Here is a 19,468-nt window from a genome sequence, read left to right as displayed (position 1 = left end):
TTTATAAATATGTATGTATTTTAGCACATATGATTCAGGATCCAATGACAAATGGGACTGTTATCAAGAGCATTGTGTAGACATGTACAATACGCCAACGTTTCGACCATGTGAGTTGCGCAAAAGTGAAATGCGTCAAGGTGAGTCTTCCTCAGGGCAGGGGGGGACTGGCAGCCCAAAAGCAGATTTCTTTGGTGTCCCTGCAAATAGTGAATTGCCTCCTAGTCAGATATGGGTGTCAGAATAAATCACAAGTGCCTCCACCAGCCGGTTGGAGCCTCAAAGTTATTCAGTAAATGACTTCCACCCTTTGGTTGGAGTCATAAGTTATAGGGCCAGTCCAGTGGTTTTCGTGATCTGGTAACAAAGCCTCCGTCCTGTTAGTGGTATTCAATTCTAATTTTGGTGTGTGTTATATCTTTAATTTTCCTTTGCAAATCATTGATCTGTGTTCTAAGTAAGCTGTTGCTACTTGCCCTAAGCAATTGAAAAACCTGACAGAACCAATATAGTCTATGCAAAGCATGTATATCTATAGCCCACATGCCTCGAACGGATTATGTTACTTACCCCGTAAGCATCTGTTCTTAGCATGTAGAGCTGTAGATTCACATGCATCCCACCCACCTCCCCGGGCACTTGTAGTTGCAGTTCTCATTATTTACATTCTCTATGCATGTTTATCTCTTAACAACACTCACTCACTCCATTCTCACCCTCTTGTGGGAAAACAATTTAACAATGGAGTTGATGTCCATGTGCATTATCACCAAAAGAAGTCGTCACCTTACCTCGTGACCGGAAAGACTTCTTCGAAGAAAAAAAACTTGCAAACATCTGGACCCAACACTAGATTACAGGAGTATAACAGTCATGTGAATCTACAGCTTTACATTCCAAAAACAGGTGCTTACTGGGTAAGTAAAATAATCCTTTCCCATTGTCAACTGGCTGTTCAGACGTTGTGGTTGGCTGTATGACGGAACCCCAAATGCCATTACAACTCATGCCTTAACAATGCTGTCATTAGAATGACCGCATGTTTACCACTCATGCCTTTACCACAAAAAAGTATTTAGGAGGTAAGTAGAAAGCTTTTATTGTGTATATATAATATAGCTGTATATCTATATATATATCTATATATATCATATCTTTATATTGATCTGTGAAATACAATCATATGCACTTTTAAAATCTATATATATGTATATTGATTCCATTAGTTGACTGTTCGAAGTGTGTCAGTCCCTGACAGTGACATCCACCTCTCTTTGGTTGCTGTAGCGTATTTCATAATTGAGTTCACCCGACACTTAAACTGTGAGGACCTATTTGTGCACATGGGGCAACTATAGGGTCCCACCAGTAAGCCCCAGACCCCCTTAGGGCATGGACCGCGGGATTTACGCACTGCAATCATGAGACTTCCATAGTACTATACGGTGGTATCATCAGACCTGGTAGGCCCTGTCTAATATTATTGGACCTACACCTGACACTAACTTAGAAATTGTGTACACTACCCCACGTACTAATATGTACCGACCAACATTAACAGGACAACATTACTCTGTTGGTTGGCCACTTAAGGAACTCAACCCACACTTCATTAGCCAACCACATGATGGCGCCGTAGTTAAACAGTGCGCATGACTGAACGCGGCTGACGTGCAGCCGGAAGTTCCCACCCCCTGCTCCAATGGCCCTGTGATTATACGGCAGAGCTATCCCGGCTTCCAGTGTACTGGCAGAGCTGGGGTATGTGTGAAGTTGGCCTGGCATATGCTGTTTACTATTCTACTGGGCACCTTGCACCAGTCCAAACAACCCTTATTGATGGTTGGTTTAAGAGTAAGCTATCCTAGTGATAGCTGTGTAGAGCAGCCTTCAGGCTAAGTCTTGAAGGAATGTAAAGCAGCTTGTTTTACCAGTCTATAATCTTGTGAATGACCAAATGAAAAGAGAACCACACCAGGTATATATGTAAAATATATGTATTTATTCTAAACACACCCCTCTAGTCTCTTTATGAGGCTAGAGGTTAAAGTACACAAATTAAACATAAGTAGCACACAGTAAATTAGCACAGTATACGTTTTGCCCTAGGGGCCTCACAAATCATATATTAAGAAAGTGGTATAAGTACCGCTGTGAATAAAGAGACAAGGCCTAGGGCCTGTAGAACCGCTGGGGCAACAAGGAACCACCCAAGGTAGGGACGCAGGAGACCCACGGGGGACGCGTGCAGTGTCTAAACACAGCCGCGAATCACCATTGACTTCTATGTAGAAAGTCGCGATTAGATTTTTAAAGAATAAGGACACTTAGGAGTGGACTAGGAACAAACCCCTTCAGTACTGGACAGTTCGAAAGTCAAGACACACGGGAGCAACGAAGTACTCTTGTTACCTCACCCAGGGAAGCCGGGTGCATAGGTGTCTTTTTGTGTCTGGTTTCGTCGTCGTTTCCTATGGAGAGCTGCAAAGAAGTGCTGCAGGCGACCAGATGAAAAGTGTCCGGATGGATCCAAGGGCGGATCAAAGAAGTGAAGAATCGGAAAGCTGAGGGGACAGAGTCTGGGTCACTAAGCAGTGACCAGGAAGGCGACAAGAAGATGCCAGCCGATGTCTGGTGATTTCAGGTGATGCAGGTGAAGCTCGACTCTTCAGCCACGATGTCCAGGAGGCGTCGACGACAACCAGGAGCTGGATTCGAGCTGTCCCACGTCGGATGTGGAGTGCTGAAGCGTCGGTATCCGGATTGGACCCAACAAGCCTTGGCAACATCAACCCACACAGAATGCAAAGATTGGCTTCGGAGCAGACCAGCAAGGTCTGAGGGACTCACCCTTTGGAGGGGAGTTGGGGCACATCTGGAGCAACCAGGGAAGCCCAAGAAACAAGAGTTTTCTTCTTGAGGACCAGGGATCGCGAAGGTGCCTAGAGCAGAAATGCAGGAAGCGGGCCCTCGGAACATTCGTGGATTGTAGGCCCACAAGCTTCGGTGCAGATGGTGCTCAGGGCTTGGACTATGAGTAGCCCTATGCACAACTTCGGGAAAGCTCTGGAAGTCTATGCACTAGCAAATGTGCTGAATGTCCAGGATTTCCGGTCCCACATCTCTCGTGATGGCTACAGGTCTCAACCCTGCTGCGATCTCATGTCGGCCCCGGAGATATCTGGAAGTCCGTGTCCTGTGTCGCAGATTCTTTGGTATCCGGCGGGAGCCTCGAAAATGCAGACTGGCAAGATCCTTCTTTGGTGCCTGTTTGAACAGGGGAGTCACTCCTTGACCCCAAGGGAGATCCTTCCGTCTTCTAGTCGAAATAGAACATCGAAGTTACAGGATATATGTTGCTGTGTTTCGTCCTAGGGACTGGATTCCTATACTTTATACTAAGTTTAGGGGATGGACTGACTCTAAGGTCCCACCTATGGGAGGACCTGGGGAGGGGGTGGTTACACCCCTTCCCTTTTGTCCAGTTTCGTGCCAGAGCAGGGGCCGAGTGCCCCAGGAACCGGTTTGAACTGGGGTATGCACAAGAACATCTTGTGTGCCCCAGGCACTGTCTGAAAAGCATTCACTCAATGCACCCACCCTGCCCCAATACACTAAAGCCTGTCTGGGGAGGTGGTTACACCTCCCTGGGCAGGAAACCTATTGTCCAGGCCTCCAATGCCAGAGTTTCGTCCAGCAGCAGGAGGTCAGACTCGTGTCTGTGGCAGCAGCATCCATTTTGTGATGCCGGGGCTCTTTCTAACTATTACTGGTCAGACCAGTGTGTACATGTCTTCTCCTTCTAGATGGGTGGAATGCTACCCCGCCCCCAGAACTGACAGGAGGTGCGGGGGGGAGGGTAGTATTCCAAAGTGTTTGACACCAAACACCAAATGTTTTGATGCAGCCATTCCAAAGTTGGCATTTACTGTGAGGTTATAATGCACTTAAGGGTATATGGTAATGCTGTATCACAGAACAGCTATTAGGAAGGGTTTCCGAAAGCTGCAGAGGGGCTCAGCTCATGCTTGGGCACCCTCTCACACAAAACCAAGCACTCTGCCTTCAGGATTGTCAAGGCCTGCCATAGGAGTAAGTTATAGATTTGTATGTGTCTGTATATATAGGTAGATATAGGCATACTATATCTAAGTAAGGGGTACAAGTACCACCTTACCCAGGCTGCAGTAGCAGACCTGTGGTGCCACTTTGGAAGGCTTTCCGGGGGTGGCATAATACATGCTTCACCCTCTGGTAGGCCTCTGGGGTACCTGTGCCCTTGGTACCGAAGGTACCATATACAAGGGACTCACAAGGGTAACCCAGTAACCAATTTCGAGTGTAGCTAATGTACATGCAATCAATTTAGAGAGGAAGCAGCTTGGCTGGGGTCCTGGTTAGCAGGGCCACAGCCAGTCTAAAGTCGATAAATCAGTGAAACATAGCAAAAAGTGGGGATAACCATAGTAAGCAGATCCTACTCTCCTACAGAGTAGGACTGCTAACTTTATGCGCGGATGTCCAAGTAAGTACTAGCATTGGTTTTCTAAGTTCCTTTAGCATAAGCCGGGCACGATTACTACCCATTCCGGGGCTCTACGTGGGTACCAATGCGGGTCCCACGAGTAACGCACCGGCTCTGTTGTATGCTAAGATACCTACCATGGTCACCCACTCTTAGCCATGACCCTGAACGGGGAGATGGGGGAGGCTACGTTGGGGGCAGCGGGTGTCTCATCAATAGTCTGGAGATTTACCATGTGCTTAGTATTTTGTTCACTATGTAGCCGTGATGTTATATACGCTGCGACTCTTCCGACACACCGTGCGGGAGTGATTTCGCCAGTTGGCACACCAGGGTTACCCACTGGGTGACGCCATGGCGTAGTTCACAGTGGGATCACACTAGCCATCGTGTTTTGGGGTAACATTAAAAATACGCGCTAGAATAGCACCAACCCACATTATTTGTGTACTCTGCCCTGAACGCGAGAGCTCTTTACAGTGACAGATACGTTCTGGAATTTGACAATGTCTTTGTGTCTCCAGCTTATCAAGGACACTGCACTATTCAGTGTTTGAGCTCGCCGGCCACCTATGTAACACCTCTCTGACCCAGACTGGGTGAGTTTCCTTGGTCGTAAGGAGCATCGGTACTCCATACATAATGCTCCTTTGTTAACATTACATTTTAATCCTGTCTGCTACTTTTTATCGCTGTGCATGGACACTACCACTGAGTGTGATGCATGTCTTTTTATCACCATTTTAGTTAGAACACCGAGTAAATATAGTAGCTTCATACAATGTCTTGATGTCTACGCTTCTATTTCTCTACAGGTCGACGTTAAAGATCTGCAGGTACCACTTTTTAGGGTGCTGTAAGAGTGGTCGCTTTATTATTTAATTGTGTACCACTACCAAAAAGTGTGGATAGATCTTGATTTGGTCCTGAAGAATTGCCTTCTAATTGAAGGATTGGCAAGAAACATGTTGACCCTAAATGAGCACAGCCCTGTGACCTTTTAACAGGGGTGCGCAACGTTTCACATTTTTAGTCTGGAGAGTGGCCACGATCAGTAAAGTAGTTCTGGGTGGACCACTTCCTCCTCTTTTAACCTCACTTCTACACTCTCCACATCTACTCTCACTAGGGCCCTCACATGCACGGCACCTTACGGCAAAGGAAATAAAGATGTCTGCCAAAAGGCCCTGTTAAGGGCGCCGATCGGGTATTACAGCGCCACCCCGATTAGGAGCAGACCCGATGATGAAGTAAGACACCCCACTCCTTTGTTAACATAATATTTTAATCCTGTCTGCTACTTTTTATCACTGTGCATGGTCACTACAACTGAGTGTAATGCATGCCTTTTCATCACCATTATAACTATCCTTTTGGTAGAAACATGCTCTGACTGATGTGGTCCAAAAATAAAACTTGGTTGGTGGATGACACATGTAGAGAGACATACCCTCGGCAAGAAGGCAAATGCTCAAAGATGTCCCATAACAGTTCTTAAAGTGACTATCTTTTAGAGCAGCCTTTTTAGGTCGAGTCCTGCGTAGGCTGCGCTTGCGTAGTCTCGCTCCGAAACTTTGTCTTAGAGAGTGGGGCTTGAACCCGCCCCTCTTCTCCATTGGCTGGCTTCCTAAATGGAGGCCAGCCATTGGAGAAGAGGGCTCTGTGACATTCTGTTTTCTCTTTAAGCCCCGGTGTTTTTCGGATTGAGGGGCGTGTTTTTTTCATTTATTTCTCCCCTCTCCTCCAGCCAATGGAGAAGAAGGGAGAAAGAAAAACATGCCCCCTAGTCTGCAAAGGACGGGGCTTAAAGAGAAAACTCGCGTCATGGCGAGTGCTTGTATTATCATAGCCAAGGAGAGCTAAGATGGTGGAAATCTTTAACAGGTTTGAAAAGATGGGGTAAAGACCAAAAGGGTCACAGGCCATTGAAAGTCTAGGTTTAGGCTAGTCGAACAACGTGCAAAGAAGGAAAGGCAGCTGTAGCACTTATCGAAGTAAAAGAGTCAGAGGCATCAATGACGGTCTCTGGAAAACTGAATGCAAATGTTTCAATAAAAAGAAAGTAAAAAAAAAGTAATGCGCTAGTCTCTGTTTAAATTAACATGACCCACAAGACTTAAAGGCAGTGAAGCCCTAAATTCGATGGCTTGGTTTGCCTCAGACAGTCCAGGGACTAAAATGAATTGCTGGACTGAACCAAACGCCCGATCTGCCAAGGAATTCGGCTAGTGTGTCCATGAGACGCCAATGGAGGGCTCGGTGACTGTCAAGAGCAGGCCCCCTGGCCTGCGCATTCTTAATATAGGAATGACTGTAGGGGGGGGGGGGGGGCCTCACAGGCGCGCGACCTTCATGAACCGCAGGGAGGGCAGGGGAGGCGAGCTGGAGGGTCGCTTTACCAAACAGGCCCGGCTGCACACACGCCGGGAAACAAAACAAAACCGATCCGGGGAGAGGGGCACTCCGTGACAGCAACCGGCAATGGCCATGCCACAAAGGCTTCATTCACATCGTGGGTAACTCACAGACAAAGTGCGGAGGAACCATAAGCCTACCTTCAGGTGCTCATACTTCAGTTTAACACGCTGAACACCGGCTGGACCCGGCCCACTTAAAGCCCTGTTGAGCAGCCTTTCTTTGTTTCTAAGTCTTTCATGCCTAGTGACCTTGTAGTCTGCATGTCTGGTTTCGCGTTTCAGCCCATTGTTGTTGTCTGCTTGTCTCGCCTCCCCGGGGCCCTCTTATCTCACAGGGACACGTTATCGCTGGAAAGAGTCTCGGCCTCTTCTCCCGTGGATGTCTTTCCTTCTCTGATTTCCGCGGATTTCGCTTTCCTAATCAATACCCTTTCTTCTAAATTTTTTTAGTTCAGTAGTTTTGACGGGTATTTATTTGACACTGCGCAGTATGCTGACACCAAGTCCCTTCTAAGCGCTGTATTTCAATGTTTTTCGCACAAGGGCTTGCGCGCTCTCGAACTGGAGTGTTTCGACCGAAAGCGCACTTAGAGGCCCGCTCAGCAGTGCGCTGAGCTCACACATGGGCCTCTCTTCCACGACCAGTGACCAGGGCTCCTGTCTGCTCACTTGCATGCTGTGTCGTTACACGTGGATCGGATGGTGTCTGAACGACGTGCCAGAGACGTGTACGGTGTCACAGGTTTACGACTTATGTCACAAACAGTGCATTGCATAGCTAGGCGATACTTGCTCATCGTGCGGTGGATATAATGCACGACTTCCGGTGAGATGCTTGTGTATCAGCATTCTGCACCCTGTGTACGCATCGACAGAATGGCTCTTTAACCGGAAGGCCTGTTGAACAGTGCAGGTCAGCTTTGGGACAGTTTATCCTATTAAGTAACACTGTTGGCACTCACAGTGAATCACATCATAGAACAGCACATCATAGACCCTTGACAGAAGGGTGACTTTCTGCCAGTCTTTGTTTTTTATTTTCCCAACCAATCGCCAGCTGACCACTGTGTGTGTGATGGCTCGGAATTTTATTGTTTTGGAATTACATTATATAGTGCTTACTACAGCTGACAAGGCATTGAAGCACTTTACACCGGGCAGCACGTTGCTCTGGAACCCAAGGTTACTGTTTTTCCATTGGTTATTGTTGGCTACTGGGTTTAGTCTTGTGCTCTAAGGAAACCATTCAATGGATTTTCTCCAACTTCTATGTGGTAAATTCAAGTAATAGGCGTCAGGTGTGATATTTAATGGGAGGCAAAATCATGCAAATAACTGGCAGTATTAATAGATGAGCGACAGGAGATTAGGCATTTATTGTTAGGCTGTGGAGATCTGTATGACTCTTAAAGTGGAAATTGTGACCTTTGAAATGAGGTGTGGGAAATTTGCAGAAATACTGTAATAGGGAATAAGCAAACATACATGTCATTTAGAGTAGGCTGTGCTCGGAGAGGAGGCGCTCGGAGAGGAGGCACACAGAGGATGGAAAGTAATAAGAGATTGTTTTGAAAGGAAAAAGAAAGGCAACAAGCTGAAGTTTTAAGTCGAGGTCAATTTTTATGAGAAGACAGAGGAGGCTTTTTTGAGACGTCATGCAGTCTGAGGATGCAAAACTGTTGACAGAGACTGCGTTGTTTGAATGTTAGATAGTAATTGTAGGAGAGTGGGGTCTGCAATCCCATGACCACCCCAGATTTTTGCTTTTTGCTTCACTGGTTTACGACTTTCCCTGGCTGTGGGCCTGCTAATCAGACCCACAGCCTAGCTGTTCTCTCTCTAAATTACAACCATGTACCCTAGGTGCATTTACCAATTGGTACTGGGCCACCTTATCAGTCCCTGTACAGTATACCTTAGGTATCCAGGGCATAGGTGCACCCAGGGCCTACCAGGGGCTGCAGCATGTATTATGCCCCCCTGGCTGGCCATCCAAAACAGACACAACTGGCTGCACGACAGCTGGGGCAAGGTGGTGTAATCACCCTTTGCTTTAGATATAGTTCCCTATATCTAAACATAAAATGGACACATATATTCCTATCAGTCACTCCTATGGAAGGCCTTATCAGTCCTGAAGGCAGAGTGCTTGGAATTATGCGAGATGGTGCTCTGGCATGAGCTGAGCCCGTTTGCAGCTTGCGGAACCAAGTCCTAATAGCTGTTCCATGATAACGCTATACCATATACTCTTAAGTGCATTATAATCCTCGCGGTTAAATGCTAACTTTGGTATAACATTATCAAAACATGTCGAGTAAGGTGTCATACGAATTGGAATACTACCCCCTTGCCAATTCTGGTGACGGGGGTAGCATTCCACCCTTCTAGAGGGACACGACATGTATGTAACTGTAAACCCCGGTTAAAGTTAACTCAAGCCTCAGCATCACAAAATGGATGCTGCCACCACAGACACAAGTCTGACCTCCTGCTGCTGGGAGTCCTTCCAGCGAGGGAGGCTCAGACAAAGGGTTTCCTGCCTTGGGAGGTGCTAGCACCACCCCAGACAGGATTTTGTGTATTAGGTAGGCCAAGGCAGAAAGGAATGAGACATGCCTGGGGCACACAAGGTGCCCCGTGCATACACCGGTTCCAACCAGTTGCTGGGGCACTCCAGCCCCAGCTCTGGCGGGAAACTGAACAAAGGATAGGGGGTGTAACCACCCCCCTTCCTGGTCCCACCCAGAGGAGGGACCTAGTCGTAGTGCAGCCCCCTTTAGCTGAATAAAGGTAGGAGCTGGTCCCATTCCCAGTTAGATTAATCTTGACAACTTCCACGAAGAAACTCTTGACCTTCGACCTCCTGAACATCAGAAGACTGAAGAATCTCCCCTATGGTCAGGGAGTGACAATCCTGCTTCGCAGGCACCATCAAGCTCCTGTGTGGTTTGCTGCAAAGTCCTTCCATCCCGGAATCCGACGATCCAGCTCGACAAGACCCGGACCTCCAGACCTCTCTGACCTCTACCCACATCCACAGAAAATCCAGCTGGGACCCGTGGGTGCGACGAGCAACGTGGAGACGGCCATCTTGAAGAAACCTGCACAGCGCTTCCAGCACGACCCCCGAGGATTCCTCGAGTGAGTGCATTGGGGACTGAGAAGCCCCACACCGACGCAGCTCCTGTGTCCTAGTGTCCAGGTCCACTGTTGTTTTCCCTCCATCCAGCTGGGTTCGTCCGGAATCCGTAACTTTGTAAACTGTAGCATCATAGACGTTGGTACGCATCCCGCGTGAGAGTTTCCACTCTGCACGTGAGTCCCGTGGGCCTCCTGCTCCGTACTTACCTAGTTCGTAGCGTAGTCCCAGCGATCCTCCAGTCTCTGGATCTCCTTACAGTACTTTCCTTCCTCGCATCCCATTGTTCTTAATATATGGTTTGTCGTGCCCCTAAGGCACACGTGTAAATATTGGGCAAACTCGTATTTCTTTCCTAGTATTGTCATGTGCTTAGCCCTCTGATCTCATAAAGAGTTCAGAGGTGTTGTTATTAATAAATATATTGTTTATTTTCATAGCAACCTGTGTGGTGTCCTTTCATCTGGTATTCAAGGGGTTATATTGTGGTAAAACAGCTGGCTTCACATGCCAAAAGAGTTCAGCCTAAGACTGCTTTGTCCATGCTACCATGAGGATAGCTGGTCTATAAAGGTTGACTTACAACCAATCACCATAAGGGTTGTTTGGACTGATACAAGGTGGTCACTAGAACTAGTGAACATCATATATCAGGCCAACTTCTCACAGTAATATATTAGGTACTATTGAAAAACACAACAGTCAGGCAAACAGTCTGTCTCCTAAAAGGCTAAAGCTAGGCCAATGCTTTTGCACAAAGCTTATCAGTACAAGAGCTGGAAGCATAACTTAACTGAAGCATGCATATCTAAATATCGAGGGGTTTAGGCAGCGCCTAAAGGCTGCAGCCACTTCATGGTCATAGCCACATGAGAAGGTGTAAGGGATAAATAAAGCAGAGCGAGAGGGAGATTCTGTAAATATTTGAGCGGCCATCTCCTGATGTTCAATCTTAAAGTTTACTGACTGTATTAATTACAGAGGCGAAATGGGTGTTATTTAACCGACTGACTCTGTCCCTACACTACACCTATTGCTTTGTCAAGTGTGGTGCTCATCACTGTGTATAACTACTTGTTGTTACACACCTTCCACAAATTGTTCTTTTAATCAATCATGTTCAGTTTTATTTCCACTTCATTTCTTTTTTGTTTGTTCCCTATCTCCTTTTTTGCCATCCTTCGTCGTTTCTTACGCTCCCTTGTTATCCATATCGTCTGTTCTCTCACAGTAGTTCCTCACTTTATTGCCTTTTTTATTTCCCCTTTTATCATTTTCTTTCCTTCTACCCTTTTTAGGTTGAGGCCTGCGTAGGCTGCGCTTGCGCAGTCTCGCTCCGAGACTTTGTCTTAGAGAGTGGGGCTTGAACCCGCGCCTCTTCTCCATTGGCTGGCTTCCTAAACGGAGGCCAGCCATTGGAGAAGAGGCCCAAGTGATGTAATTCTTTGTATCTAAGCCCCGTCCTTTTGCGATTCGGGGCCCTGTTTTTTTAACTTTCTTTCTCGGCTATAAACAACAGTCAAATAACACGCCCGCAATCGCAAAAGGACGGGGCTTAGATACAAATGGCAGTGCTTGGGTTTTTTTTGCACTGAGGGGCAAGTAGCTATAGGGTGGCTTTAGCCGTCAAATTTAGCAGCTCAAGTCGTGTGGCCCTGGTACACAAGTGGCAAATGACAGCACCAAAGCAATACATACCTAGAGACCTCTGACTGACCAGGATTCCCAAAAATAGCCCTCACGATTTTAAAATCAGATGGCATCATTACGTTTTTTTAAAGCTCAGAAGTGCTCTTTTGCATCTCCATCTCTCTTTCTTCGCTCACCCCTGACCCCTCCAGCCTCTTACACTGCTTCTGCCAATTCATTTCTCTGGTTTCCCCTTCCGCGCTCACACCACCTCCCTTTCCATACACTGTCACTCCTGTCAGTGTGCATTACTCTCCTGCTCGTTTCCTGCCCCACCCCCCTTTATCTCTGACATTTAAATTACAGCCCAAACTGCGGATCAATATCGCTTTCGGGGCTGGGGGATGGCGGGGGCTGGGTCATGGCTGTGTCTAATAGGGGATCGGAGGGTGCTACTAAATCATAGCAGCCCTATAAAGAACTTCCACACAGCGCACACATCCTCACGGAGGAAGCAGGTCCCGCTAGACTGGCGCTATCCAGAAGCACCTCACTCCTACCGCCCCCCACACCGTGCATGTGCCCCAGCGTTGCCCAGCAGTTCCTGATACTGCTGCAGAACTCCAGCTGTGTGTACTTCTGGCCGTGGTTTTCATTCCGAGCCCGGTAAATGGCTGCTGCTATTTTTACCTCCTGCGGCTGCTGGCGGGCCTGTGCCCAAAGAAACTGTTCCCCACAAGGACAGGCCGACGGGCCCAGCACCCCGAGCACCGCAGGCTGGAGTCAGACAGCCGTTCCCACAAGTTTTTTTAAATTTTTAGATGAAAGCGGAGGATCTGTGCCAGGGAGCAGCCCGCAGAGCAAATCTGCATTCTGTCGTGCTGAAAGGAAGCTCCTTTTCCACCGGCCTTGAGAGCTGCTGCTTGAATGCATCACTTCAGTGTGAGAATACCAGGGAGGTCCCTGCTGCCCGACACAGGCAGCACCCAGGGCTGCGAGCAGCACATCCACGCAGTCCGCAGAGGAACGAGCGTCTAGATGTCAAATGTCACACTAGAAAAATGCTTGCGCAGTTGGCTGTGGCACAAGCAGACTTTGGTGATTCACAAAATATTTCCATCTGCCTCATGGAAGAAATCTGACTGACATAAAAGGTTCATGAAATTGTTTGCGAATAACTCAAATATGATCACATTCAACAGGGGGCAGGAGAGCAAAGGATAACAGTTAGCTTCATTGTGCCTCTGTTACACGAGGGATGGCGACTCTCGATTGTAGTGTTGTTACTTAGGGGCATACCAAATAAGACGCCCAAGGGAGAGGGACTCGGGCAGTGTCATCTTAAGGATTCTGGGGGCCCCGGGCAAGACAAATTTGGGGGCCCCTATTCAGAACACATTTTTATTTTATTGTCCATTTCTTGCTAATTCATGCCTGCGTAACCGCAGTGACCCCAGGCGTATGAGCTTAAGCCAGCACAGGCCTCCACCAGCAGAGCCCTATCAGTACAATAGGACCCCCGGGAGTGTGAGCTTACTCCAGCATAGGCCTCCACCAGCAGAGCCCTATCAGTACAATAGGACCCCCAGGAGTGTGAGCTTACTCCAGCACAGGCCTCCACCAACAGTGCCTCGTCAGTAATACAGCACCAAGGAGTGTGAGCTTACTCCAGCATGGGCATTCACCAGCAGTTCCCTATCAGTATTATAGGACCCCAGGAGTGTGAGCTTACTCCAGCACAGGCCTCCACCAGCAGAGCCCGATCACTAGTACAGGACCCAGGAGTGTGAACTTACTCCAGAACAGGCCTCCACCAACAGTGCCCTGTCAGTAGTACAGGACCCAGGAATGTGAGCTTACTGCAGCACGGGCATTCACCAGCAGTTCCCTATCAGTACTATGGGACCCCAGGAGTGTGAGCTTACTCGAGCACTGGCATTCACCTGCAGTTCCCAATCAATAATATAGGACCCCAGGAGTGTGAGCTTACTCCAGCACAGTCCTCCACCAGGAGTGCCCTATCACTAGTACAGGACCTAGGAGGGTGAGCTTACTCAAGTACAGGCCTCCACCAACAGAGCTTTATCAGTACTAAAAGACCCCAGGAGTGTGAACTTACTCCAGCACAGGCCTGCGGGAGGGGCTTCCTCTCACTGAATAAGGCTTCTGGTTGCACAATAGTAGTCCTGTGACCCCCGCCTGCAAATCCTCCCCTCCCCCGCTCCATACTGCAGGCTCACATCCTCTCTCGGGCACAGGAACTCCTGCCTTTGTCTAGGGATGGAGTCCCGCAATTGCCAGGCCCAAGACGGTGACCTCTGGGCCGTTCGTCCAGACCCGAGTTCTTCAAGCTCTGGATTCCTCGGGCTTTCACGGGCTCTCAGTCAAGGGCAAAATATCACTGCCAAGGGTGGGGTCTTTATCCGTCCCTGGGACCTTTAAGAGAAGGATGGCGACAAAGTCAAATGTCAGGCAAAGCGGAAGTGACATCGCATCATTTGGGCAGACCTCTTGACCCACCCATAATCTTGTACCAGTCTCCTCTTCATGCAGAGGAAGTATGGGATGGAGCAGATGTTCTAGAAAGCAAGCAAGTTCCTTAGCTCGCACCCTCTTCACTCCTGTCGGGGCCTTCAAGACAGCTGAGACCAGGTGAAGAAAGAGCAGTGTGTGTCTGTGTGTGTGTGTGTGTGTGTGTGTGTGTGTGTGTGTGTGTGTGTGTGTGTGGTGTGTGTGTGTCTGTGTGTGTGTGTGTGGCTCTGTGTGTGTGTGGCTCTGTGTGTGTGTGGCTCTGTGTGTGTGTGGCTCTGTGTGTGTGTGTGTGGCTGTGGCTGTGTGTGTGGCTGTGTGTGTGTGTGTGGCTGTGGCTGTGGCGCTGTGTGTGTGTGTGTGTGTGTGTGTGTGGCTGTGTGTGTGTGTGTGGGGCTGTGTGTGTGTGTGTGTGGCTGTGTGTGTGTGTGTGTGGCTGTGTGTGTGTGTGTGTGTGTGGCTCTGTGTGTGTGTGTGTGTGGCTCTGTGTGTGTGTGTGGCTCTGTGTATGTGCGTGGCTCTGTGTATGTGCGTGCAAATGCAATAGGTGTCGCATTTGCCATTTATTTATTTGTTTTCAAAACCAACGCATAAATAAAGTTTGCCCTTTACAATGCCAATAGCTCTAACTTTTAAAAAAAGACCAGACCGTTGCATTGTAAATGCTTGTTCATTCATGCATGTAGGCTGGCAAATACCAAGCAGTTATAGTTTAGGCAGCGCAAGTACTAACATTATATCCACCATCATGAATCATATATTTCCTATTTTTATTGAAGAGGTTATTTCTGAAATGCAAGGTTCATTAATTTGTATCATCATGCACATTTATTCCTCTTTATTTAAAATGTTTTGACTATTTTCAGTTTGAGATGAGCATCTTTGTAACATTGACAGCTGTGTTCACTGTTGTCGGAGCTACCTTACAGCCCACAGGAAAATGCCTCAAAATAGTTTTTGTATTACAATTATAGCAAAAACACATTGCTACCTTTTAGATATTCTTAGGAGAGTCAACCATCTGTTAGCCCGATTAGAGCATATTATTTAGAGGGGTTAGGATACCAAACCAACAAGAGCTGATACAAATACTAAGGAAGGACTTCAACTGGGTGTAAAGAATACACACTGCTGGGTTTCATCTTACTCTGTTGAGACTCTACAGATTGTGTCCCTCTCCCATCTAATTCACTCCTTAATCAACTTTGAGAACGAACGCATCAACTGCTGTCTTCAAAAAAGAAGTGAAAGCGATTCTCATGGCCAAATTCACGTGAACTCTTTACTTTTTACTAATTGTTAGTTACTAGGATGTAATATTGAGCACCGTATTTTAATTGCTAGTTTCATACTACTGAGCACCTCATATGACTCTTATTTTATTCATCTATAATTGTATTCTTCTATGCTGATTTTTCTTTTTTTCATGTCCTACTCTTGTTTTCAATTAATGACATGTAAAGCGCTCTGATACCAGTAAGGGTCTTGCTCGCGCTATATAAAACCTTCAAAATAAAATAAATAAAATAAACTTTGACATCCTACTAAATAGACTCAGGAGAGTTGGTGTCTCAGGTGGTGCCATTACATGGCTCCAATCTTACCAAGACGGAAGAACATTCCGGGTCTTTTCACGGGAGTCCACCTCTAGTAGCCTAGTGCTCAACTGCTGTGTCTCGCAGGGCTCGTCTCTGAGCCCCACATTACTTAATGTGTACATGAGACCACTCGCTGATATCATCCTGTCATATGGGATTAAAATAGTCACTTATGCTGATGATACACATCTGATAATAGCCCTCAATGGTCATTGGAACTTTCCAGCTGGTTTTGAAACCTGTCTGGAGAAAGTTGCCACTTGGATGGAAGACTCCTGCCTCAGGCTCAATGGAGGAAAAACTGAACTAATGCTCTTGGGCAATACCACTAGCATGGATCTTAAACAAACATGGCCCATCTGCCTTGGCCCTGTTCCTACCCTCAATACTAAGATCAAAAGCTTGGATGTTTGGTCGAACAATTCCTTTAAATTTGACCACCAAGCAATGAAATCAGCAGGGGCCTGTTTCGGTATTCTCCGATTGCTCCGGAAAGTTCTCCCTCTCCTTCCTGTGGGGCCAAGGAGAATCCTGATCCAGGCTTTGGTCCTCTCTCGTTTGGTTTATGGGAACTCTCTTTAACTTGGAGCACCTAAAGCAACGATGAGGAAGCTCCAAAGCGTGCAGAATTTGTATGCGCTCAATAAATGCTGAATAATAATAATAATCTGCTGAAAGCAAGTCTACTATGTGCAGTGGTAGTTCTGCATTTCTAGACCTATGCTGAAATTGTATAGAGAATACATGCGCTGTCTACAGCTCCAATAATGTTAGGGGAAATATTTATTACATGAGTGAAATCTCATGAAATTTAAGAATTTCAAGTTAAGCCATTTGCAGTATAAATTTGCATAACTTACACTTGCAGCAGGCTGTGCATGGAGATCTTTTGGATGATCCGCTTGACTATTTTACACAGGTAAATCTTCATGCCAGGTACCGCAAAAATACATTTTGTTTAATTTGGTTAAAATGCATAGCTATCCAGACTTCTTATGTCTATACTTGAGAGACTCTTTGTATCAACTTTTTATTTAGTTTATAAAAAGTGTTTTATTTGTCACTTAGAGTCCATTGTTGTGAGCCTTCCTGTGATTTGTTTATTGCCTTAGGGTTGTACATGCAACATTTGCATGTCCTAATGCATTCAAACACGCACAACACAGTTTTACACTTATTGAAAGTTTTTAAGTTGGTGTTTTGCTATTGGAAACATTCCGGTTATGAGAATTGTATGTTACTTACACCAATTTTATTTTGGTTCAGTACATTCAAGCTGTATAAAGAAACTATACTTGTATTGAAATGTTTTTCCCAATGTTTATGAATAATTTTGCATTTGTGACCTTGACAGTCTTTGCAAAGTGTTGCTCACTGTATCTTATATTCTAAATGTTTTTGGTTCTTGACTAATTTATTGAACTATTTAACAAAGGAGGTATCTTTTAGTCTGAGAAATCGACCCCGCATTGAGGACGATCTAGGGAACACAGCTTCACAAGGACAGGTTTCAGACATTGATGTTACCGCATCTCCACAAGGGAAAGGTGACAGAGCAGCTCTGAATGGCAGGGAAATCTGGCTTTGTAGAAAGTTTAGCCAAGAACGTGGATTGCCCTATAAGGTACACATGAACATTTTTATTTGGCATAGACAAAATGGTGGTGTGCTCCTCTTTAGCTGATTTTTTTTACCTTTTTCTTTACTTCATTGCTTGAAAATAATCATGAAGGGACATTTTTTTTTTATTCTTTATTGCAAAAAACTCATTGTTTCTGAATGTGTGTGCATCTACAAACAAAGGCACTTAGATATTGGTTACATTTAGTTTGCTGAAACTGTTTATTACTGCTGTCAGTAAGGTTTGTGCCTCTGGATACAGTTTTCCTTATTCTTTTGCCTCCTGTTAGTTGTTGTCATTATGCACCATTGATGAACTGATTGGGGGGGGGGGATTATTTTGGGGAAATATCAATGGTAAGTAGCATTTGAGACAGTTAATAATACCTTGCTCCATTCAATGTCAAGTTCTTTTGCAAATGGTGTATTTGTAGTGTGTTCATTTTGTTGTCTTAGAGTTTTAGATTGAGACTCCATTCCAAAAGCACTTGCAAACTGTTTTGCCTTTCAAATGTAGTGAGCCTCCCTGATTTATAAACAGTCCTCAATATTTTTGGAAACTACGCTCTGAATATATTTTAAAGTGTCAGAGCTGTTGCCGCAGTCTGTGCTGCTCACACATTGTGCTTTTCTCGGGCATGGCATTCTTTCGTTTTTGTTACTGAAAATGTAATTTTCAAATTTTATATGTAACTAAACATGATTACTCGGTCTTCAGTGAGAGTTAAACCCCTTGGGTTCCTGCTCTCTGAGCGCGCAGCTCGGTCAGTTCTCTGCCTCTCCTGTCGGCCCAACACAGACAGCGGTTCTTGCCCCTGGTCTGGACTGATTGCTTGCCCAGTTTTTTCTTTTATTTTCCTTTTCTTTAGATTTCTTTTTCAGTTTTCAGTTTTTCTTTTTCTGACTTCCTTATTTACTTTGTTGACAAAGTCACCTCATTCTTTTCTCCCCTCCCCCTTTTGTCGCCTCCCGACGCTGCTGCCCCCGCAGGCTCTCCCGTGTTTTCATCCCCTTTCCCAGCTGTCCCGCCCTCTACTTAATGGAGGAAGCTGTGTGGCCGCGCCAAAGGCAAGCCCATCTGCGTGCGACCACCGCCAGGAACTGCTCCTACGTACTACCAACGCTACAGTTCAGAGACCCTCCACGCACTCAACGACTGCAAGAATAACAACTGCAAGCTCTCCTCACCCCTCGACACCCACGGACCCTTTACCTACTTTATCTGCTGCTACTCCTTCAGCATTGCCAAAACCCAGGACCCCCCTCCGCCGACCACCTACACCACTGTTGGAGCCCAAACCCTGCAATGCATTCTCCTCCATGTCTGCTCCCTCCACAAACACGCCAGGGTAATCTGGGAGCTCCTCGACGGCACCTCTCTCGATGTCGCTTTTCTCACGGAAACCTCGACAAGCGCCACCTCTTGACCCTTACTATGCGATCGCCATCCTCGAAGAATACAAAGTCACCCGGAAAGACCGCCCAAACTGCCCCCGAGGCTATATCGCCATCGCCCACAAGGCCAACTTTTGACCTGAGCACCTACACCGGGCCTATGGACCTCATGGAACACCTCCACTTCAAGCTTCAGGTCAAACCGACCACCACTCCACGTGGCACCCTCATCTACCAACCTCCCGGATTCCGCTCACCTTTCTCCGACCACATCTCCGACATCATCAACCCACATGTTATCACCTCCACCGACTACATTTTGCTGGAGGACCTCAACTCCCACCTTGACCGCCGCCAAGACCCCAACTCCATCTGGCTCCTGGAAAACCTTCACGTCATCGGGCTCACTCAGGTCGTACCAGGACTTAGGCACTCAGCAGGACACAACCTCAACCCTATCTTAACAGCAGGAAACGCCATCTCCTTCAGCCACACCTCCGAACTTCCATGGACGGACCACTGCTGTGTCCACTTAACCCTCAGAGCGAATTCCCTCCGCAGAAGCCCACGAGAGCTTCAATGCAGGAACTGGAACAAGATCTCAGACGAGCAA

General features: G+C 46.8%; 1 protein-coding gene across 7 annotated transcripts in view; it reads left to right on the top strand.

Annotated features, from left to right (window-relative positions):
* PCM1 (pericentriolar material 1) overlaps positions 1-19,468 on the top strand; it is a 1,361,399-nt gene that overhangs the window by 187,204 nt on the left and 1,154,727 nt on the right. For 4 of the 7 annotated variants that reach the window (XM_078678107.1, XM_078678103.1, XM_078678104.1 and 1 more), the window contains exon 7: positions 17,276-17,464. The exons of the other annotated variants lie outside the window; for them this stretch is intronic. In XM_078678107.1, coding sequence (XP_078534233.1) covers positions 17,276-17,464 — 189 coding nt within the window. The remainder of the gene's footprint in view (positions 1-17,275; positions 17,465-19,468) is intronic. 7 annotated transcript variants of the gene reach the window in all.

The sequence above is a fragment of the Lissotriton helveticus genome, chromosome 2_2 (assembly GCF_964261635.1).
Source record: "Lissotriton helveticus chromosome 2_2, aLisHel1.1, whole genome shotgun sequence".
In the NCBI taxonomy this organism is placed as follows: domain Eukaryota; kingdom Metazoa; phylum Chordata; class Amphibia; order Caudata; family Salamandridae; genus Lissotriton; species Lissotriton helveticus.
The sequence above is the reverse complement of the archived record's forward strand: the minus strand, read 5'-3'. Positions and strand labels throughout refer to the sequence as shown.